This window comes from Danio aesculapii, chromosome 14 (assembly GCF_903798145.1).
Source record: "Danio aesculapii chromosome 14, fDanAes4.1, whole genome shotgun sequence".
Classification (NCBI taxonomy): domain Eukaryota; kingdom Metazoa; phylum Chordata; class Actinopteri; order Cypriniformes; family Danionidae; genus Danio; species Danio aesculapii.
Window position 1 is genome coordinate 35,851,926 of NC_079448.1, and position 24,587 is coordinate 35,876,512.

The 24,587-nt window shown below is 39.1% G+C and overlaps 1 protein-coding gene across 1 annotated transcript in view; it reads left to right on the forward strand.

Annotated features, from left to right (window-relative positions):
- The first annotated feature begins 401 nt into the window (after nucleotides 1–401).
- The window catches only part of apln (apelin), a 33,467-nt gene continuing 9,281 nt past the window's right edge, over nucleotides 402–24,587 (forward strand). The window contains exons 1-2 of the mRNA XM_056472097.1: nucleotides 402–830; nucleotides 20,162–20,334. Coding sequence (XP_056328072.1) covers nucleotides 764–830; nucleotides 20,162–20,328 — 234 coding nt within the window. The 5' untranslated portion in view covers nucleotides 402–763 and the 3' untranslated portion in view covers nucleotides 20,329–20,334. The remainder of the gene's footprint in view (nucleotides 831–20,161; nucleotides 20,335–24,587) is intronic.

Below are 24,587 nucleotides of genomic sequence, written 5' to 3' on the forward strand. Positions count from 1 at the left end.
ATTTTCATCAGGCCTTTTGTTCTTGTGGACAATGGAAATCTATACACAGAGCAAAACAAATGACTCAGAATCAGCAAATCAAACAAAACAACAGAGCAACTGATAAGTTAGTTTTCCTCTGGCAGACACAAAATGTGCCACCCAGGGTAAAGAAGTGTACTGTGTAGGTCTGTTCAACTCATATGCAATAAAAATGAAGAGAAGAAAATCAGCTTTTCTTTTCATGTGATGTTATTTTCAGACTTAATTATAAAAAGGGTATCTGTTTGGATAATATCATCAAGATACCCTCTTCCTCTCTCTCTCTTTCTCTCTCTCAGTGGGAGGGTTATAATAAGGAGGGTGGAGGGGAAAAGCCCCTTTTCCGTGACCCTCAGAGTCAGGGATACATAAGCAACATGAGGGACTAGTGCTCCTAAATCCATCCCCTGATTCAAAGCAACTAGCTTCGCACTCATCCTCCTGGACTTCCAATTGACAAAAGGAAAACGCGCACATCGCAGCAGGAGAACTCCAACAGAAACCTGCCCTCAATCTCAGCGGCGCTGTCACACACTTGCACACAGATATACAAACACATTCACAGCCACACACACAGCCGTGCGCGCACACACACACAGACACACGCGCGCACTGAAGAGCAAACAGTCTCTCTCTCTCGCTCGCATTCGCTCACCCACTCTCCTCTCCCTCCCATCCACACACGCACACCACTACAGTATATCAGCTAGCGACTGGCAGGGAAACGGAGGGGAGAGCAGAAATGAATGTGAAGATCTTGACGCTGGTGATTGTGCTGGTGGTTTCTCTGCTGTGTTCAGCCAGTGCTGGTAAGTCGGGAGCGTGACGGCTGTTGCCTGGAGCCTCCCCATGTTTATCTTTTTTCTCTTTGCTGTTAGCCTTGGGCTTAGGAATGGGAATGGGCAGCTGTAGTTGATCAGTTACCCAGCGTGGTTAGCCTTCTGGGGCTAGGGAGAGGAGGGAAACGGCACCTGGCTGCGCGCTGTACTGCACTGCAGAGGTTTGGCTTGTTATTGTGCCCGTTTAATGAAGTTAATTGTGCCATCGGTGGATTACCTGCCGACTTCTGCATGACATATGTAGGAAAAATCACGCAGATAAGGAGGATGGTGCTGAGGATTCTTCCTGGTGTAATGTAACGGTTGGCTTTCTAGGATTATGTACTCCTGGATGCCGTAAATGTAAGGTGTATGCCTATATAGTGTTGCGATGCATGTGGTGAGGTGTTAAAAACAGCAGATGGTTGTATAATTTGGGTTTCACAAGGAAGATGCTGATCTCAATGGTTACGGTAGATGTTTGAAGGTGGATATGATCCATTTCTTTTGGGCTGTGCCACATCATGGATGGATCCTCAGTCTGCTAGGCTGAAGATGCACAGATCAGAGTTCTTGCGCTTCACCTCCATACCATTTATCTGATATTGTGCTGTTATGTAATTCAAGCTTAAACACCATGTTATTTTGAATATACCTCTGCTTTTAAATCAAAGATGTCACACAAGTGTTAAAGCTGTGAGCTGGAGTCAGGTGACCGGTGGCCACCCTGCAGATGTGATGCAGGTAACAGGCTCGTGTTAAAAAACAAATCTGACCCTTGTGTAAACGCTTGCATCTCTCCAAAGTCTGACTGCTGGGAAGCATGTGTGTTTGAGAATGTGTGCATGTTGAAGGGTGCTGGCTAATCGGCGAATCAAACGGCCCCTTACGCCCTACGTTTCCACTCACGTTTGTTACAGAGACGCAGCTATTTTGGTCTAAATGGGAAGCAATTACCTTGCATTACAGTCAGTGTCATTTTTCACTCTCTCTGCATGTGAAGCCTGATCCTGATCCTGGAAAGGCTACTAACGTCTGATCCGGGTCAGACTGCTCGCTTGCCGTTATTAGTAGTATTATCTCCATCATGAGGGAGCCACAGGGAGCCGGAGCTGCGCGCTGTCACGGGAAGGTGTTGGAAGCAACTCTGTGTGTAGGCAACGGGTGTGAATCCTTTTATCTTCCGACAAATGCTTTTCCACTACACTGGGAGTTTGCTGGGAATTGCCTACCATCTCAATCGTACAATGGGAGTCATTTGCGAGCTGCTTTCGAGAAGGTAGAAAGAGGGTGGGGACATAGTGGAGAAGTCATGGTGCAACAGGCGATAGCAGCATTGAGTGTCACCCAGCAGAACGGCTGCGGCCCTGCTAATCTCATCCGCGCATACCTCAATCTGCTCGTCTTGTAATGGGCTTCCCTTCAAGAATGGGCGAATCTTGAGCGCATTGAGTCGTTCATAATTCATCCTGAAAGCAATCTGTCTTCCACTCTCAAGTCTGGTATGTAAACACTTCATATTGTGGAAACACTCTGGGTTGTCAGTCCGAGTGCGGTATCAACGCCTCATCTTTCAAAGTCACGGAAGCGCAGGAGTCCTTTCAGAAATACAGTCTTGAAAGCAAACAAAAAGTCTTGAGATGGTGTAATTTTAGCTGCCAGGTTCATCCTCTTCATCTGTGGAGATCAAATCTTGCCACTATCAGTTTAAAATCAGCCCTTTTTTTTTAATCACGCAAGCTGTCAGCAATGCTATAACTCGATATTAAACGCTGAAGTCTTGCACGGGCATGTTGCTCGCCATGCGTCCTGGGTCAGCGTGAGACCCCTGCTAAACAAATACAGGGCTCATTAGGAAATCTTCAGCCATACAATGTTTCTTTTTAAAAGGAACGGGGGGATATTTTGTGAAATAACACCAGTGGCCCTGCGCTAACAGCATGCAGGAAGCATTAAATCATAATTCCATGAGTTGCCCTAATGTGAAGAAGGTGTTTGCGGTTACACACTTGATTATAGAGGCCATGGCGAGAACACAAACAGGCAAACTTTTCCAGATGTCCAGTGATAACATGATGATAATGTCCGAACAGCATGAAGGAGATGAGCGCTACAGAAAGGTCATTACAGGATTATGGAGAATCATTCATCGGTGCTGAGGCATGATGGATTTTTGGCCGAGTTCCTCTCTTTCACAAGCTCTCTCTCACACACACACATACGTGCACAAGCTCACACACATACTGTACAGAGGGTCAGTGACTCAGATCTATTTTATGAGTAACCTGGATATCCTCTATGCTCTCACTGTAAGAACTGCACAGTGTGTGTGTGCAGAGAATTGAGAGAAAGTAGCAGAGAGAAAAGTTCAATGTGCTGTAACATGAAAATATGGACATTTACCGACTCATATGTCATTCCAAACTCACATGACTTCATGTTTCTGACTATATTTGGAAAATTACATAGAATATTCACACTTCTTTCACCTATGCAGTCAGTGACAGGCAAAAACTCCTACAGTATATATTTAGTCATTTGTAAGTGATAGAGTTTATGAAAAATGGCTTAATATTTTGTATCAAAATACTTTAGCGTGTTGGATTTTTGTATTTTTAAAATACTTTCTAAGAAATCTACATGTTGACATCATAAAAATGCGGCCCCTGATTGTTGCTTTCTCAGTTATTTGTCTATAGGCTTGAGATGAGAACAGAAAATTGATGAAGAAGGTGGTCAATGCTTGGAGTATGGATGTGCAATGTGTATGTGCAACACGCATAAAAAAAGACAAATGGCATGGGTATATTTGGGAGCAAGTCAACAATCATTGAAAATAGTATACTGCACAATGTTAAGAGCAGTAATATTTAATGGTAGTATAGTGTACAATTCGGCATCAGCATCTTCGCTTAAGAAATCAGATGGAATAAAATATCAGTCCAAAAACAGGAATATGGAGCCTACAGCACATAATCATTCTCAGTCTCAGTGCTGCAGACGCAAATGCAGAGGAAGTTACACCTGTGTACTAGTGTTCACTAAGGGGTAAAGTGAGACTCTTGCAGTTAAAGAACTCAAAAAATCTTGGAGAATGAGTAAACTGCACAAATAATAGTAGTTTTGGATGAATTGCTGATGCCAAAAAAATAAGACAAACAACATTAAAATAAGTCCTACATTGGCGATTCCTACAATACTTTATTGGTTTCACATGCCAGTTGTTGATCAGCAGGTTGTGCAAGAGTACAATTGCAAAAAAAAAAAACAAAAAAAAAAACATGATTTATAGAATGACTAAAGCTGAAGATTTTAGTAGTTTTCAGAAACCATGTTTATACATTAAGTATTGAAGATTTCAATTGCAAAAAACGAAATTTATTGAACAAAACAAAAAAACAAAAACCTTTTCATATATAACCCTTTTAAAATATAAGATTGTTAAGGAATGGTGTAAATTTTACTGGCCACGCAATGGATGGAAACACAATAAAGAGATATAGTACTATGTTCCTACTCACTGTCTGCATGTCTTCAAGACAGGACTTTCTGTATAAAATTTGTACAAAATGTATATTAAAATGAAAGAAACAAATGATGAATAAATATCTATCAAAAGGATGAATACCTCCTCATGTACAGGAGTAGAGGTGAATAAGTTGGCAGAGAAGCTGACTTACACCTGCTCAGAGAAACACTGTTGTTATCAATCATTGTATACTTCACTGGGTCAGTTTGGGATTGATCTAATATGCCTGTTGATGGAAGGTTTGAAACTTCATGCCCACGAAAAAGTATTTTGTAGTATTTTCAAAATACAAAAATACTGTATTTTATTTTGATAGTTGTTGTGGCTGCTGTATTTTGTAGTTTACTTTATTACATGTAAAACTGAGGTATTTGGTATTTTATTTTAAAATACATTTCAATGTATTTTGCCCGTCATGATTATATGCTGCAATTCAAGTGTTCAGAAGCCTTAAAGTAGCTTATAATTAAAATATAATAAGTATACATATACAAAAAAAGTTGAAGGTGAATTTTATTACAATAAATATTCTTTTCTTTTATCTTCAGAAGGTTTTTTTTTTATGAAAGCCCCATAATAACAAAAGAAGTTTGAATTTAAAAGCTAATTTTGAACCATTATGTAGTTCAAACAGTTAACAATTTCAATTTCACGGGTTCAAATCCCAGGAAATACCTGAACTAATGAAATGAATACCATGAATGTAATGCATGTCATGCTGTGTTTACATGAAAATGCATACATTTCATAAAAGAATCAAGTTTGGAATGGTCATCTATTCCCTGGACAGTTACTACTTTTTATTAATGTAGTTTCTGTTAACTTGTTGCAGCCTTTTATAAATACAGCAGAAATATATCTGCTCGGAGCTGTGGAAGTGGTTATTTTTTCCAGTTATAAGCCTTGGCAGAGCAGAACCAATAAAAACGGTGCCCTTTATAAAACAGAGTACATTTTCTGAGCTCTATAATAACTCATGTGGTAAAGACACGGGATAACCTTTGAGCAAAGCTCCACAGTGGCAAAAAGGTGAATGTCTTGACATGTATGATCGCTATAAGGCCAACATAATGCAATTCAGAGCACTGAATAAATCAGATCACCTCCACCATCAGACTTAAACAGATGCAGAGGAGAAATCCTGAAGGATGCTGATGGAGGAGAAAGAAAAGAAAAAAGCAATCCCGCAGCCTTCTGATGTGGCGAGGAACACAGCCGCTAAAATATTAAAAGGTCTTTAAAACTTCACAGCTGGTGGTCTTCCCGAATTTGCAGGTGGACAAATGTGGGGAATATAAAGGGCCCGGTGCCAAACTTACTTCAAGTGGATGCTTGCTCACTGCTCGCTCTCAGAACCACACTTTCTGCATCTGGAGAAGCTATATTACATGCCTTCTGTACCCAAAAGCAAGCTGACAAACCATTAGCTAGGCCCCTTCCACTAAACACCAGAAAAAAAAAATCCCCTCAACACCCCCAAAATCTCCCTTTCTTTCCCCCAAACTTTTTAATTAAAGCCAGATACCCTGAACGCCTCGCTGCGTCCACAGGGGCCTGATATTAACCTGATTTACGGCTCCCTTTTCAAATATTAAACATTAGGTTTATTGTGGTTGCTGATCAGATACGATCGGAGTGGACATTTTTATGAACAGCCAGGCAAAATGCTGTATAAATATTTCGAGTTGGGGAATAAATGTGCTTTAATTATTTTCATGCTCAATTTGAAGAGCAAAGGAATGAAAAACACAACTGCAGCACACAGGCCTGGTTTTGTTCGCTGAAAAATAGCAGTCTGTTGTTTGTACTTCTATCGTGAGCTTTCCCAGATTATTTCAGAAGTATCTCACATCAAACCATTAGTCTGATTTAAGGCTTCTGCTGTGGGTACTTCGTTACATCTGTTCAGAAACACAGAACCAGGGTTTTGATTGCTCTGAGCGGTATGGATGTGAGAAACCGACTGGATTGTTTATGAGAAGTGTTTGAGAGTTTTTGGAACACTTTACTGATGCCCCCACTGGGACTACCCATAATTCCAAGCCTCAAGGTACAGGATATGCGTGTTATGCCTTCAGTTTTATGGCTCTAGTTCGTATGCTACCAATACAAATCCCAAATCTCCATGGGCTCTCTGATCTTTCTAATAGAGGACAATGCACATTAAATGAAGTACCTCTGGTCATGAGTCATGAGTGTAATACGTCTTTATAGTGAATAATAGTTTATAACAAATTACAAATACTCAAACTACTGTAATTGAGTAGTTTCTCTCAGGAATAGTAATTTCTAATTGCAGCAAACTGTTTGAAAGCATTAAAAGTGTCCAATAGATGTCCAGTAAATCTTTAAACGCATTGACCCAGAGACTGTTTAGATGCATGTCACTGATGAGATGTTTACTGTATCATGACCAAAATGGCCTTAAACACCCAGCAGGCACAAGACGTCAACATGACATTAGATTGACGTTGTACCTCAACGTCATGGGGACGTGCACTACATTTTTAAGTAATGGTACTTTTACTTAAGCATGAATTTTCAGTACTCTTTCAACTCCTGGTTGTTAGACATTGATAAAAGTGAATTAAGCCTAAATAGTAGCAGTCTATACATACATCAGTCTATACATCAGTCTTTGATATATTTTAATAAGCACAGGCCAGATTAGGTATGGCTCTTCATTTTTACATGAATTTAATTGCTGAATGATGCTGATGGAGGATTATTTCACAGATGTAGATACTTCACAAAAGTAAAAAAAAGGAATAGTTTTATTTTTATGTACATAGAATCTTTTGTTAACTGAATACAGACACCAAAATAGTGCATCTTGTCTGACCATATTTATATTGCTTATGAAGCTAAAAGGAGTTCTGATAAATAAATTGAATGTTTGAATGTCATCCAATTTTTGGTAAAGACTGCATCACTGATAAGCTGATTAATTTTTTTTTTATTTAAAAAGTCCAGAAGGAGCAATTCAGAACAGAAATATATTATGTGTCAAGCAAATCTTATCACGTCTATCATTTCTTGCCTTTCAAAACAAAACAAATGAGGTATATGCATGATAACTGATATCCCGTCTTATATCCCACTAGAAACACACTAAAGAAAAACATTGTGCTGAAAGAAAAAGTCTTGTTTGTTAAAGTAGCATGCAGAAATTGGAACCACATTCTGTAAATACATACACAATTCAGACAGGGAGTTTACTCAAACATTGTGAAGCTTTATATTTAATCTTATATGGGGTAAACACTGTGGCTAATATACCAACATACTGTATATAAACACCAAAGGTAAATGAACTGTTAGTAATTAGAATCTCGCCTGTAACATGACCCACAAAGTTGCTGTGAGAACCAGGGCAAACTGTCTAAAACAAAAATCAGTCCACCACATGACACAAACAGCCATTCGCATCAGAGCTGTTAATCATGCATCATCAGTCAGTTCTCGTCCACATGACACATATGTGCCTTTTCATGACTGATTGTTTGGTGTGATCTCAGCTGGAAATATCCCAGCATGCACTGGTTGACACTCCTTTCAGTAGCTCGGCACTGGGCCCGAAGCAGGAGAACTGAATCCACACATTAAAGACAGTATGCATGCGGGCTCACAGCTGACAGCACAATAGAAAGGGGTGGATGTGGTTCATTACCGATTAGAAGAGCCTTGAAAAAGGACTGTCGCTAAAGAGCACTTTTCTTGATGATTACTAACATGCTGAGTTTGAGCCCATCACTGCTGACGAGGATATTCGGGTCTCGATCGGCCTCTGAAGTAAATCCGCTTTGAGGCGGCGTACTGTTTTGCCCTGGAAGCCAATTCAGAAGAAATCACACTTAAGATGCTTTGCATGATCGGCTCTCTTGATTTTCTTGTACTTAAAGATCCAACCTGCGGTAACCTCTACCCAGCGATTCACCCCTGCCAGTCTGAAGTGCTGGTGCGAGAGCAAGTCTTAATCAGCCTTCTTTTTTTTTTGTCTTTTCTCTTTCTCTCAACACATCATTAGCAGTCAAGGCAGCAGCCGTAGCGCTTTGAACCTGCAGCTCTCTGATCATTCGGAACCGGGCCATTTTTAACCACATTATTATAGCTTAGCCCTAATTTGGGTCATGTGTAGTTTGCTTGCAAGGCTGCACACCATCTGAGGGTGTCAGAAACGTTCAGAGAGCAGATCGGTAACATAATGCTACAGCCACTTTTATCAGAGCGCAGCTATTATTTTCAGTAACCCAGCTCAAAGTGGAGGTGTGGGAAAGTCTGTGAACTTTCATTTCTCTGCGGAGTCGCCGAAAACAATGCACGCCTTCATTTCCTCCTGCAAGCCGCGTGCCATCACAGCAGCACAATGCTGAATATCAAACAGCCCCCGTTGTGAGGAAATACAACATCTGACCTCATGGACAGGGAAAGGGTTAAGCAATCTTACTGCCCACCTCAGCCTAATAATGGAGCTCTGCTGAAATTTGTAAACCGGGAAACCTGATCCATTCCAGCTGACAATGTCATTCTCTTGCTCCTCAGTGAGTGCCTTTCACAGCGGCTGCCATGGAAACGTGGTTTGAGAGCATGTTAGAGATTGGTACCAGTTTATGCCAAGGCCCTGCGCTACTGGTAGGCATGCGATAAGCAGCAGCCTTCAAAAGGCCAGGCTGCTGATTGTACTGGCTTCTTTAACTTCATTTCCATATCAGAAGTGGTATATTCAGAGACATAATAGCACACTGTTAGGAAATTTTGCGTAACAGGGTCTCATTTATGAGCTTGGCAAATGATTCATACTGGGCTTTCATGCTAATTAATGTGTCTTATTCTAGGCATAATGCTTATGATCAAGTGTGACTGGCTAAAGGATAGTCTTAGGGGGCATCAAATTGGCATGTCTGCGTGTGCGGCGTAGAAAAAAAGCAGCTAAGTATGGAGCTTTCTCTTGCTTATTTCATTGAATGAACGTCCTCTGAGACACTGGGGATCACGCCTCTGACGTCACACACCGTCAGCTATGGTTACACCCCCGTGGGACTGCACGCCTCTTCTTGCACATATGCAAGGCAAAACAAAGCACAAAACAGTCACGCACATGCACATTCATTCACAAAATGATTTTGGGAATTATTTGGCCTTAATGGAAATCACTTACAGCACAATTGTCATACCTTTCTGTGTGCAATATCATACATAGATAAAAAGGATTTATTTGCAACCAAGCATCAATGAGTGTGTTTGGATGTGCATCTAAATGCTCATAGCTATCAGAAATCAGCTCATTATAGATAATGGCTCTGTTTTTTTCCCCCTTCTCGTTAAGGCTGATATGTAAATCCTGCATTGCATTGGATTACAGATGTGCATGCACTGAACAAAAAGCTAAATGGATGTAAAAAACAAAAAAAATATCTGTCTAATCTCATTGGGTTTTTGTTTTTACTCATTTAGTCAATTTTATCATATAAACAACATCTTAAATATGATTTATACTGTTGTGTTGTGCGTAAGTCTCGCATCTCCATATTTCGAAGTTTTTAAATCATTTCATAAATCATGCTAGTGGTCATTCTTAATGTAAATATATTGGTTTTACAAATATTTAACCAATGAAAAGTATTTTAAAAACATGTTTAAACATTGTGCTTTCACTGAATCCTTAAACTATCAGTAAAACCTCATAACTCTACCTGGTTTTCTTTACTCAAGCACCGTCTACATGAACCGATTTGAGTGATGTAAACAATAAAAATGGTCGTATTTCCTCTTTTACATTTTTAATTTCCATAGCTACCGAGAATCCTAAAAGAGCAACATATTGTTGAATAACATTATGACAGCTGTTTTAACATTGCGATATGATTGAATTGCCTCGTTACAGTTATTCAAATTGTTTGACAACAAGGAAATGTTCATAAGTCAATGTCATCATCACATTGAAATGGTCTATACAGTATGCGGTTTTAAGAATCTAATGCATGGGAAAAAAGTTTCTTAATCTAGCATTTCCTTTGGCCACAACAGCCTTAAACATCATTTGCATTGCACATAGGAAAAACTGAGAACCAGCACTACTATAATTATCCTTATAACCTGTACACGAATGAAAATGCAGCATCCTTACTAATCAATATGGTTAACTCTGGCACTTTATTCTGAAATTAGCTGGTCAAAGTCCACTTAATCTGAGCTTGCTTTTTGTGAAATGGTAACAATATGATAATAATATAAGTGTCTGATCACATTTAAGCCACACTAACAATTTGACAACAAAGTGTCAATATCTGGCATCGATAATATACACATCTCAGTCCTTACAAATCCTTTATATTGTACATATTTTGCATGCATGTAATCCAGAACCAGATCATTTAGGTAAATAAATCAGAGTTTACGAATGACTCGTTGTTTATAAAAGCAAAACTGATAACCCATGTCTCAGGACAATTCTTCTTCTTCCACTTTTTTTAATTACAGTTGGCAACACAACATGGCGTCTCTCTGCCATCTGAACACTGTAACAGGTAAAAACAGTCTTCGAAGCTATATCATGCATATTAATGAAGTCTTTCTCATGAACTATTGCTGAAAACTCAAAGACATCAGGTTGAACTGGCCGGTAAAGACATCTAGTCTACATGCTGGAATTTCCACAAGGATCTCATGGCCTTGACATAGCTTAAAAATTTCTTTATTAAACCAGAAGAACGAATTTGTTCGAAATAACCCAAAAACAACCAACAGTCACTTTTTGTGAAATATATGTCTTAATAGTGTTTTTAGCAACGTGGGACATATATATGACTGGCAACATCTCAAAAAATGTGTTTTGGTGCTTCGTGAGCAATTCAGCATAAGATCCACGTAAGCACACTCAATGTCATCTCAAGGCCAGTTAACCTTCTACATTTGAATTACTCTATAAACACTAACCTCTTCAGACATGCGCAAATTATAACACTAGACCCACAAAACCACATTAACTATTGTAAAACCAAAAGATAAGGAAAAACACAAACCACCATAACACTTCGTGTCACCTTTGACTTACGATGTGGCTGTTACCGGTATTCATTATGCATGCTTGCGGAGACGCCCTTACATGAGCTGTTATGACTGCAGTGTCAAGCTGTGGGGAGAGCGAGAGGCTCGATGTACAACAAACATCATACCCATCGCTGCATTCATTCCTCTGCACTAAATAGGCTGGGTTCATCAAGCAGACTATTTTGTAAACAATGACAAATAAATCAATACTCATGTATAATATTGCATAAACAAACTAGCCAAGCAAGACGTTTTTGCTTCGCATAGATGAAGCAATTATATTCCGCATTGATTGGTCGTTGCGTTCGCTTGATTTAAGACGGGTGGTGGTGGAGGTGCTAGAAGGGTAAGTGTATAAGCAGAGATAATGCATGTAGTACAACCAGCCATAAATAAGGGTTGCCCTCTCCTCACCTGGTTCTGCTTTGCGTGTAAGTAGATCTAATCTCTCACTTCCTGGAGTAGTGAGTAAAAGATTAGATCCATCTGGTGCCCCGAGCTTAAAGGTCTTCAGACTAGCCTAAACTTTATATCTATTGGAAGTCGTCGTTCTTTATTTTCTGTGCTGTGTGTTTGTACTGGGAGTGTATTGTAAATTTAGGCCGGTCAGAGACATTTGGTAAACCATTCATCAGATTGTGTTCGGCCCTTTATAAACGTCGCCTACCCTGGGCCTCTCTCGCTGTCAGGAAAGTGCCGGGTGATGGATAACTCTCTCGGCTAAGAGGCAGCCCTGGGATTTACAGGGACACAATATCAGACACAAGGTGTCCAGCAGAGGAGAGGCACGCCGAGGCAGTCATGTTAAAAAGTCAACATAATGGATAGCACCTATGGACTGTGGTACTAGAGGATGAGATGGCAAAGATGCTGCAATTTATCATTAGCCTGGAGGAAAGCTGACCAATTTGGGCACTTCCTGTCACTGTGGGAACAAGCTATTGTGATTTCAGCATATTGGAGTTGCCAATTTTTTTTTATATTTGTTTAAACAACTTCAGAAATCGTGTTTAAAAAATTTGGTGAAAGCAGTGCACTGAGGAGTGCAACTTTTATTCATTTTGATATGAGATTCAATTATGATTGCTACAGACTTAATACTGTCACTGTGCAGTTCCTTGCACACTACTGTTATGACCAGATCCAAATCTATGGATTTTCCGCCAAAATAAACTTGCTCTAGGCCTAATGATGATGATACAAGGGGCAACTTTGGAAAATGATGCCATCAATGGGCATCCAGGTGTGATACAGGGCAATTAATTAGGGCAATGGTTACAGATACAATATTGTTGCCCATTCCTAACTGGTATGTAGCCAAGCACTGCTCTGAAACATTGCTCAAAATAATTGCCCCTTGTATCATCACCATAACTCTTTGCAAAAGCAGGCTAAATAGCATGCATGCTTTAGAAAATTCATTTGCAGTTGATATTTGATAGTTGATAGTATTTGTCAGGTTTAGGGCAAGGCTTGCTGTAGGTGTTACATCAATTTCAAAAGGGAACGAGTGCCACACAGGGAACGAGTGCTCAGACATTCCATTTTCAATCTGCCATTATACGAACAGCTTCCACAAATATATCTGTCATAAAAAAAAAAGTGTTATTTTAGCAACACTTGCTGGACATTAGCAATTTGCTATAATTTTTCAGATTATTTTTTGCCTTACATCCAATTAACTTGGGTTGGAAATAGGGATGCAATGCTAATAGATTTTGGTTTAATGATTATAGTCTAAGGAATAATCATAATCAATTCTAAATACTACTAGTTTAGAAAAATCACATGAAAACTCCTTACATTTTAAAGTGCCTATTTATTTATTGCTGCTCAGTAATCAATTAATACAGCACAAAAAAATAAAAACAAACAATAGTCCATTTCTCTTTGGACTTAAAAATAAGTGAAAAAAGTTTTTGCCATTTAAATATAAGTAATGATTTTACTCTGAAAATAAATGACAGAACAATGAATAAACGAACAAACAAATAAATAGATAAATAAGTCAATGAAAATAGTATTTGTCTAATGTAACTCTAAGCGACATATTACCCAAGTATTTCCCTTTTGAAGAAAACAAATGTAGTCAAAGTCTGCTGAACCTCTGTCTGAAAGACACTTTGATCAACTATATTACACAATGGTTTGGTATTTTCCTTTTGTATTTTTTTCTCTTTGGAGTAGAAATGTGTATATTCCATACAAAGTATGAACCTGACCGGTCAGTTCTTGTCACATGACTGCGGTGCACTCGCAGCATTCGTTCAATTAGGTGCACCTGGAAAGCGTGAATGCGTCGCTGCCAAAATTCGCACACATGCCTCCATTAGAAATAACAAACTTGCACACGCAAAAGACTGGATATGTGAATAGCCCTTCGTTATTAGCGTCAGCCATAGTTAAAATCAGCCTTTTATCCAGTTTGCTTGCGTATTGTGTACAAGCTCGAAACTTTAAACTAGCGCACAGTTGGCATAACTTTATTTGCAGCAGCTTTGTTCCGGACAGGACAAATTAAAGCGTGGTTAATAGTGAAATCGGTTAATCCCCAGTTGGAAATCTCTGAGTCACCCGTATAACTTAATAAGTATTAAAATTTATTTATTTTTATTAATATATCTCACTGTTTTCATCAATTTAATGGAACTGAGTAGGATCTAAAACATTAAAACACTAACTTTTACTGCATGGATTAAAACAGTGAGGTACAAGCTTTTAAAAAGAGAAAGAATACAGGTTCAGAGCAACATGATAGTGAGTAAATTGACTGAATTCACTATTTTGGGTGAACTTTCCTTTTAAAGGTTTGAGGTCTTCTAATAAGAAGATATATCGTGAGAAGCATCTATTGCTATCTCTTCCTGACTTGCCTGTCATTAGCTGGTAAACCTGGAAGACATTATGCTGGTGAGGAGGAGGCCCACTATCAGCGGCATCAGATCTAATGCAATAAGGGTACTCGAGTGTTTTCATCCCCGAGTGGGTCTGATAAACAAGCAGCAAGTTTAAGGAAGATCCCATCAGCATATGCCATCTATTATAGTATATCCACAATTATTGCTCCTGTCACTTTGCATTCGCCACAAAGCGTGGAAAGATACAGCCTGCAGAGAAACACAGATTGAGAAAAAAACCAAGTCAAGTCGAAAAACAGACAATGAAGTGATTTTGAGTGCTTAAAATAGAACTTCCTCTTCATCAGTCCCAACGCATGTGTTGAGTTAATTCATAAACGCCGTTCTTGTCACTAGCAGAGATTATTTTTAGCATTGTTCTTCCTGCTTGTGCCCTGGGATGACAATTTTCAGAGAGATTTGCTCCTCTTAAAACTAAGCGGCCAGCAAATGTTGCCTGTCAGATGGTGATGGCAGGAAACATCTAAATTGTGTCATTATGGAGAGCTTTATGACAGACGCAGATAGAAGAGCTGCGGCGATGTGCTGCGTTCAGCTCAGCCAGGTGTAATTACAGCCTCTTCTGCCTGCCTGGACGAAAAACATTGTGTTTTTGCCCCCTCAGAGACATTTCAAGACTATTCCTCATGGCGTCGTGAAAAATATGTTAGTACTGAAAAAGCCTTACTCACAGCTGAGTGTTTTAAAGAAACATTTTGGTAGGGAACATTTTTAAAACCCTTCAGATTAGAAAAAAATGACTTGAATGCAGACAGAATGTGTAAACTCGCTTCATTCAATACTGGAGAAATAACAGGAGGATAATGCTGGGATTAGCAGGTCTGTAGGAAAGATGGGTTTAGCGTGGTTTCCTTCTTTCATGAGATGTTGAAATATGCAATGTAGTCTTTCTGCGGGGCAAATGAATTAGTCCACTGTTCGCAGAATTAGTCTGCGGTGAACGTGTAATGTGTCAGCTAAAGGCGATTAGTTTGAAAAATGTAATTTGACTTGTCAGGAATTTAAAAATATAGTTGGAGGATATTTAACTCATAAGCAGACTTACAGGCAACGTGTTTAGCCTCACGTCGTCCAGTCACCACCTATACTGACCCTTATTTCAAGTCTACACGATAAGCAACTCATTTTGTTTGGCATAATTTTCTAAAAAGCAGACCAAAATATTTGATGAGAAAAAAAAAGTTTTACATTTTAGTTAGAGCATATCTTGACCGCTTTTAGTTAGTATTATATGGTGTCCAAGCCAAATTCACTCCATTGGCCCTTACCCGTTATGGCCTCCCAATCATCTTTCCACCAAATTGGCTGCATCACAGTCTCTCCACTCCACCAATGGTGTGTGGTGAGTGCACTGGTGCTGTTGTCCTGTGGCGTCTGCACGTGGCGTCCTGTGGCGTCTCCAAGTGGATTCTGCACACTGGTGGTGGTGTGGAGAGGCCCCACTCATGATTGAAGCGCTTTGGGTGTATGGCCATTTGGGTTAGGCAATGTCGACCAATTTAGCATCATACGATAACTAACGTGAAACGTAGTAACTGACGATGGCATAGTCGTCGTTGGCGGTAGTGAATTATTTATTTATGAATAATTAATTATTGCATAGTCAATTTATTATTTGTAGCCTACCATTTCAACTACCTGAAACCCATGGTCTTTGTTTTACCCATAACCAAATCATAAATAAATTAAGTTTGACAAATTACCACCTATCAATCACTTTTTCTGCAGGACTCTGACATGAATAGGCAGAGTGATCCGTGTCGTTATAATGGCATCGACAAACTTGGTTGGTAAAAAGGTGCACAACGGACAGGATCCAGCCAATGGTATTTGAGGTTTTCGCTAAAATTACTAAGTACAAGCGTGAAAGCGAAAGATTGAAGCAGTGTACTGACGCTGTGACACATTACCTGATAGATTCAAAAGACCAAAGAGTCATTAGATAGAGACAAGATTAAATAAATTTTTTTTTTTTGTCTATCGTCTATGATGCTGGACGATGGCATCGTCTAACGACCCTACCCTAATGGCCATATGCGATAAATGCGCTATATAAATGCACATTACATTACAATTAGCATTTTCCTACTGGAAAATTTTAGTAGGTGTGTTTGATCATTTCCAGCTTGTCATTAGCTGGTCCAAGCAGGTTTATAGCTAGTCTAAGCTTTCAAAAACCAACTTGTTTATTTAAGATAATCTTCCGGCTTGTCAAAGTGTATAAATCTACTTGGACAAGCTAATAACAAACCAGCTCCATAGTTTAAACATAAATGTGTCAACATCAAGGTATATGCAGGAATCCTAAAGGTAATTTCAATACCTTTTTAAGACTTTGTAAACAGCTTCTCAGAATATTTTAAGACCTCATTGCCACTTCAAGTTGAAATCAGTATCAAACCTTTAACTTAATAAACAGTTGTTAATAAACCATTGTAGTTAAATAAATCAATAGAGCACAACCATGCAACAGAACTCAGATAAGCTCTGAAGAAACAAAGATGACGTGGTTGTTTTCAGCGACAGGTTTCAGCCACTGTTTAAACTCGTCTTTCTTCAACCAGGAGTACACAAACGTACATTTCCCAATTTGCCGTCTGTTTCGCTCTATGGTTTCACTACATGTGGAGAGCGTCACATCACCTTCCTGCGTTTGTTGCAAATTATGTGACATCAGGAGCCTGGCCGGACGCAACCCGGCCTGAACCAATCGCATGGATCGAGAACGCCGTTGTTAATATTAGGAGGAAAATAAATATATTTTTGCTTTTTTGGATTCAAACACTTTGGACAATTCTTGAACAAAATTTAAGACCTCGTAAAAACATAATTAAGACTTTTTAAAACCTTTAATAGCTTAATTTTCTCATAATATTACTTTTAAGACCTTTAAGACACCCTGAACATCTACATCGCAAAATAAAGAAAAAAAACTGCACTTATTTGTCCAAATCAGAATTATAAAAGGTCTAAAATGCAGCACTGATTTTTTTTGTTTAATTCACAGCAACTGCTTATGTTTTGATATCTTCCAAAAAAGCTGCTCCCTGTAGTCTTCTCAATATTGGTTGTCTGTCACTCCCCAGGGAGATGTTTGGAATGTCTTGACCCAATGAGAATAATCTCATTCAAGTTCTTGCTGGGAAAAGGTTAATGGGATTCTCTGTTTACTCTGTAGGATAGGCATTTGTTGAGCTCTCACTGAAAGATTTCTTTTTAAAGACATTTCTGGCTGCGTTCTTTTGCATGCAGTGGAATTTAAGACAAACATAGACAAATAGGTTAAGGGAGAAAGATGTATGCAAAAAAAGCAGGGGGTTTGAAGAATAGGATGAATTATCTTCAGCAGAAAGAGTATGGTATGTGTTTAATATGGATTGAAGAGCAGTGGCCTGAAACGGGAAACATAACTGATGATTGACCAAGCACGTTTTCCTATTCATTCCCTTCAACGTACAAAAAACAAGTCTCATTGATTCCAGCTTCTGTCATTGGGAATAGTGGGAACTTTCAGTGGAAAGACATACAATCCCTACGATGCACTCGAACAAAACGCCCTTAGAAAGCCAATTCAGAACTTGAATGGGAGATCAGTGACACCAGATAGCACTGCACAGATCAAGGTCTCCCCAAAAACCTCCCAGAATGTTTGCTCTCTCCAGAGGACTTGTTTGATTTTTCTAAAGAGGTGAGAGGTTAGAGACGCGCTGATGTGGATCAAGCTGTGGATATGAGACAGGCTTAAAGGATCTACACACGCTTATTGAGAGATGACTGGAAACATCTGAGAACTCTCACAAGTGAGCAGTGTAGTGCACACAGACACACAAACAAGTGTCCAGGACAAGAGTCTAGACAACTCGTGATGAGAGATGTTTGATAACATGAACGTAAACAGCATCTGTGATGAGAGACTTTTTAAATTAAGTTTCTTAATAGTGAATTGTGTTATTAAAATTCAATACTTTTTAAGACTCTTTCCATACATTTAAGACCTTTTAACTAGGGAAGCACTGATGCCATTGTTTTGGAACCGATCCGATACCAAAATTCGGAGTATCGACCGATACAGATCTGATCCCGATACTGTGCCTTTTTTTAAAGCCTAATACAGTTTCTATAGTTCTGTAGATTAACTCAAATAAGATATCTTCTTTAGTAAAAATACCAGACCCATAGGCCTACTGTATATGACAGAGGACACAATCTAACTAAAAACATGATGCTTGCTGTAAACTAGGCTACATTATTTGAGCATCCTTAATGACATTGACCTGTTGTGGTCCAGCTCATTTTTCCTTTTTAACATTAAGATTTTTCTTTTAAATCTGTAATAGGCTACCATTATTGACCCTAATCGTTGGTAAAATAACCAGCCTTTTAGCAAAGCCTGATATTTTTTTACTTAATAAACACTCCCCTTTTTGTTAATGACAATCGATATTGCGCCTATCAGTCTACTCCAGTTTTACAGAGTGGGCACTGCGTCTGCACAGCTGCTGCAGCGTGAATGAAGCGCTTGATGCATCACTAAGACACTAAGTGCGCAGCCCTTCGGTATCTGCGGACACTTTCGAAACTCAGCAGCACAAAGGGAGGAAATCAGTTTGTTGAGGATCTGTCCAATGTATTATTGAGCCTTTTCTAATTTAAAATTTCAAGAAGGCCTACTTTGTGTGTGAAGAGCAGGTAATAACCCTTTACTCCAGTGTTGCAAATGAGCGAATGCGATCTAACAGACACAGCGCAACATGATTTCAGAACAGCAATGAACTCCATGTTGCAGGTCAAAATGAACCCATTTAATGCAAAACTAAATGCTTTTCTCCATTGATTATTTACAGTATATTAACAGGAACAAATAGTATTGGGGTAAGCTTTGTGTTGTCATTCATGCGACATGCAGTTTGAGTTGTAAATGAATGGAGAATGATTGACAGGCGCAGCGGCAGGAAGTGCTGAACTGAATATGAATTTAACCACTTAAAAAAAAAAAAATAAATGCAGTATCGAATAGATATCCGATTGAAGTATCGAGATTGGTGCATCTCTACTTATAACCACTTTTCAACCGGAAACACTGGCGAGATTTTAACTTACAGTATATTTACTAAATATTAATATGAGAAATGAATCCAAAACTAAAACATTATTCATATACTGAATAAAAAACTATTAAATCTAGCTAAATCAGCAGGTTGGCACCTTTAGAACTGCAGAAACAATGGTGTTGCCTTGCAGTAAACAAAGCAGCATGATGTCAAATCTAGTAGGATTTCATTGACTACACAAAGTACACAGCATCCTGATAATCGCTGATTTCATTCAGGCAAACTTTAGCATACAACCAAGAAATAGTTAATATACAGTAGGACTTGTTAATTGGGAATTGATTGTTGTTGTTTGTTATTGCTGGGTTCGCATGTGAATGTCAGGTTGACCGGCCACTGCACTGGTAAACATCAGAGAGTAGAAGAAATGTCTGTCCAAGAGGGCCATTAGAAAGGACATTGTTTTGAAAAAGAAGCTTAATGATTTACATATATTTCATTTAAAATCTAATCTGTAAGATCTGTAAAATATGAGAGACATTTTGAAGGATGATTCTGCTGAAGAACTATAGGCAGAGCATTATCAAAAACATTGCTATCATTTTTTGACATTGTGACAAGCCCAAAATAGCAACACTGGCTCAGCCAATGGGATCACTTTGGGGCGGGGATAACTCATTGTAAAACCAATGGAGAAATTAACTCTGGAAAGTTATCTTGCAACAATTTTTTTTTTTGTCGGGTTATATTCACATACCGTTTTTCTTGTCACAGGTCCAATGGCCTCCACCGAGCATAGCAAAGAGATCGAGGAGGTGGGCAGCATGAGGACTCCTTTGCGGCAGAATCCCGCTCGAGCCGGCCGGAGCCAAAGACCCTCTGGCTGGAGGAGGAGACGCCCTCGACCCCGCCTCTCCCATAAGGGGCCCATGCCATTCTAGAGCAAGGTCAGTTTGACATTCCAGCACAATAGCCTGAAAGCAACAATAAGAGGCAAACAAAATATGAGTGACTAAACTGAGGGAGGAGAAAGAAAAATCTCATTTCCAACTATAAATGAAGCCATTCTGAATGGCCTTGAGGGAAGAGGCACCTGTCTCAATTTTTTAGAGTGCATAGTGAGGAAGGCTGGAGAATAACATGAGAAAAGGGAGACTGTGATTGACAGAAACTTGCTCGCTCATTCACTTGGTCTATGAATTATAGATTACTGCTGGCACAGGAAAACTGCATGTCTTTATGAGATTACCGGACTTTAGACTGCTAGCGTCTGTGGTCCCAATCTTCTCCAGCAGATCTATAAAACCCACACAGAGTGGAATATAATACATTGCAAATGTTACATTATATGTGAGTCAACATGTTTCCGTTATCCTTATAATGCCAATTAACTTTCCAATCCAATGATAACACTCGAGCATATCGTCTGAAGCGCTTCAGTTTGTTTTTCACACAAAAAGCATATTTAGCTTATCGTCTACACAAACGACTCCTCAGGCAAAACTATCTTTACGTCTAATAAAGTGTTTTCTCTTCCTACAAACACTCTCTATGAAATTTCCAGACCAAAGCCTATATTTTAACAGGGCCTCTATTAAGGAAACTTTCAAGTTACAACATCAATAAATAAAAGAGAAACATATCTGACAGATCTTATCAGCACGTTTATGCTTTATTACTTACAGTCTTCATACTAAATTGCTGACCCACAGTATTTCCAGAAAATAAGTGGTTTATATGAAAAAAAGAAAACAAAAATTCAGCGGACAGCAGAGAAAACTCATTCACAGCTTTCTCACACATGGTCCCACACAAAAGGATGACTCGACAGGGTACAATGTCCCCACAGGAGCCCACAACACTAGCCTGCCATAAATAACCCTCATATAAGCCCAGATTCTATGGAGAAGAACAAGTCAGCTCTTTATGGCATAGTTAATCGTTTTTTTAAAAGCTGAGAGACAAAAACAATAAAAAAAGTGAGAAATCCCCAATATGCGGCACGGTGGCTCAATGGTTAGCACTGTCGCCTCACAGCAAGAAGGTCTCTGGTTAGAGTCTCAGCTTGGCCACTTGGCATTTCTGTGTGGAGTTTGCATGTTCTCCCTGTGTTCATGTAGGTTTCCCCTAGAGCCCAAACACATGTGCTATAGGTTCAGTTTGGTACGCTTTTAAAGGTACCTCCACTGTGAAAAGGTACCTAAATGCGAACCGTACCTATTTTTAAATACACAGCCGAGACATTACATTGTAATACTATATACATATAATAACGAGCCATGGTCGACCCAAGCTTAAACAAACCTTGTCATCATCTTGATGAACAGCCACAAAACCAAGAGGAACAAAATCTGCCGTGTCCTGTTTTTGTTTTATGAGGCCGTCTAAAAGTGCAAGCGGTTTCACTTTCTCCAGAGAGCTCACGATCGCTCGCCGAACATAAAAGACATGCACTATATAGGTCAACTGAATAAACTCTGAGCGTGTATGGGTGTTTCCCAGCACTGGGTTGTGGCTGGAAGGGTATCCCCTGTGTAAAACATATGCCGGAATAGTTGGCAGTTCATTCCACCGTGGCTACCCCTGACGTTAAGGGACTAAGCTGAAGGAAAATTAATGAATATTCCCTATATTTCTCCAGCAAACTCTTTTTTTTCCCCAAATATTAGTAAACAATTCCTATTCTTTTGTTTCATCAAACCAAGGTCAACGCTCATCTTAATGTCTATAGATGTGGACACAAAGACCAAGGCCTATGCATGTCCTCCCATCCCGCCCAATAAAATGCACAGATTCATTGAGTGAATTGGGCAGTCAAGGCTTGTTTTGATCCCCAGTATACTGACAGCACAATAAGGAGAGCTGCAGGAAGCTGTGTAGCTCCATTAAATGGAACGGCTCAGTGCCTCACAATGTGGAGTCCACAAACAGCACTTCAACCCTAAACAAGACGAAGATTTCTCTTTCACTCGGCTCCTTCTTCAGCTCCCTTCATGCCGTACTAGGGTTCAGAGTTCACGTCTTTTAGCACATTCACCAACATTCCTTTGGGCCTATTCTGCTGAACCAGTCCATTTGAGGCGACTAATGTGCCAATCAATCCGGCAGTACCAGACCCCAAAACTCTTCTCCTAATCCACTCACGGTTCATTATTTTCCACAATGTGATACATTTACATTTATATTCATTTCCCTGACAGACATTTTATCACTAAAGAGAACATGTTGCGATAATTACTGTATGACACGGTACAGTAAATCAGACCATGGCCCAGAAGGGACTCCCACTAAAGTGTTTGACCTGCATCTGGCTTGTGTACAACATCTCACATTTTGTGCAGTGTGAGAAATGTAGCCTCACACTTCATCATCTATGGCTAAAAACGGGGCACAGACTGACTGGGGCAATTAGCTCTCCTCAAGGGCTGATAACAGACAGAAAACCACTGAACAAGGCCACAGTGGAGGCACTTGAAAGGCTTTTTCTCTTTTTTTCATGGATGCCTGCGGATGAGAAAGATGTTCAAAGCTTGACTGCATGCATAACAGCATACAAGAACAAAAAAGAAATCATTGCTCGAGTAGAACTGCTAGAACGTGGGTTGAGAAATTAAAATTGTTTTCTAGGAAACATTTGAGAAACAAATAAAAAGATCTTGACTTTAAACACTGGGGAAACACTTATTTAACGCTTATGCTTCACACTACAAGATCCTAAACCTTGGGTTAACATCCTTTGTTTTACATTTGCAGTCGTTGTCATTAATCGGATGAACGCAATGCAGCACTAGCGTTGCAAATCTTCTTATAAGTGTTTAGTTTTCCATCAGCGTTTGAATATTTTCACCTCAAACTCTGAAACAACGCATAGTGTTTCTGTGAATGTCTAATGCATGTGAATATGAGATGAATCAATTAATATGATTAGCTGTTGCTTGATAATCATCCACATCAGGGCTATTCAATTAGTTTGTCATGGGGGCCAGTTCATGAAAATCATGCCAAATGAGGGGCCGGAGAGATTTGCAATATGTGATGACACAACAGCAATATAAGAGCCCATATGCTGTATTTTTGCTCCTTAAGACACCCACGTTGGCTTTTTCTACACTAAAACGTTAATATGTCGTATTTTGAAACTACATAACATCAGTGCATTGTGTTTTACAAACATTTAAATGTTGTATTTCGAAGCACAACAAAATCAGTGTTGCTCAAGTAGGCTTCTTCTACAGGGTGGGCCATTTATATGGATACACCTTAATAAACTTAGTGGGAATTTCACAAGAAAAACAATCGTGTGCTTGGATTTAAACATAACTTTATTCTTTCATGAGTTATTTACAAGCCCCCTCACATATACTAATGTGCCACAAGCAGGACGTTAATATCACCAACCATTCCCATTTTATTAAGGTGGTGTATCCATATAAATGGCCCACCCTGTACATTCAGACACATTCATATGTTATGTTTTAAACTGCGTAACAATTAGCGATGAAACGATTATAGATTTTGGTTGTACGATTATAATCTGAAGAATAATCATGGTTTCACGGTTATCATGATTATTTTGCATTTATTCAATTCAAAACACTAATAGTTTAGAAAATCACAAGAAAACTGCTTATTTTTTAAAGTCTTGTTTATTGCTGCTCAGTAAATAAATAAAGCACAACATATTAATAAAAACCAAACAATAGTCCATTTCTCTCTTAGGACTTAAAAATAAATGAAAAAGTTTTTGATTTAAACATGAGTGACAAATTTACAATAAAAATAAATAACAGAACAATGAATAAACAAATTCAAAAAAGAATAAATAAAAAATCGTATTTGTCTAATGTAAATTTAAGCTATATATTAGCTAAGAATTTAAATAAACTTGTTATTATCTGCGTTCATACCTACATAATCATTTTAATAATTTGTAATAATTCGTCTACCATATTGTTTGTTTACATTGTACTGAAAGCCACACACAACTCTCATCACTACAGCGGGAGATCATTTCTACTGTGCGAGTCGGTCTGCTTGCGAGCCACGCGCGCACCGCTCCCTCCATCGGAAATAATGAACTTGCTTGTGGAAAAGACGCAATATGTGAACAGCCTGGTGTTACCTAATCTAATGTGCATGCGTATTAGTCTCGGTATAAGCTCGGACCATTAAACTAGCACACAGTTGGCATAACTTTGTT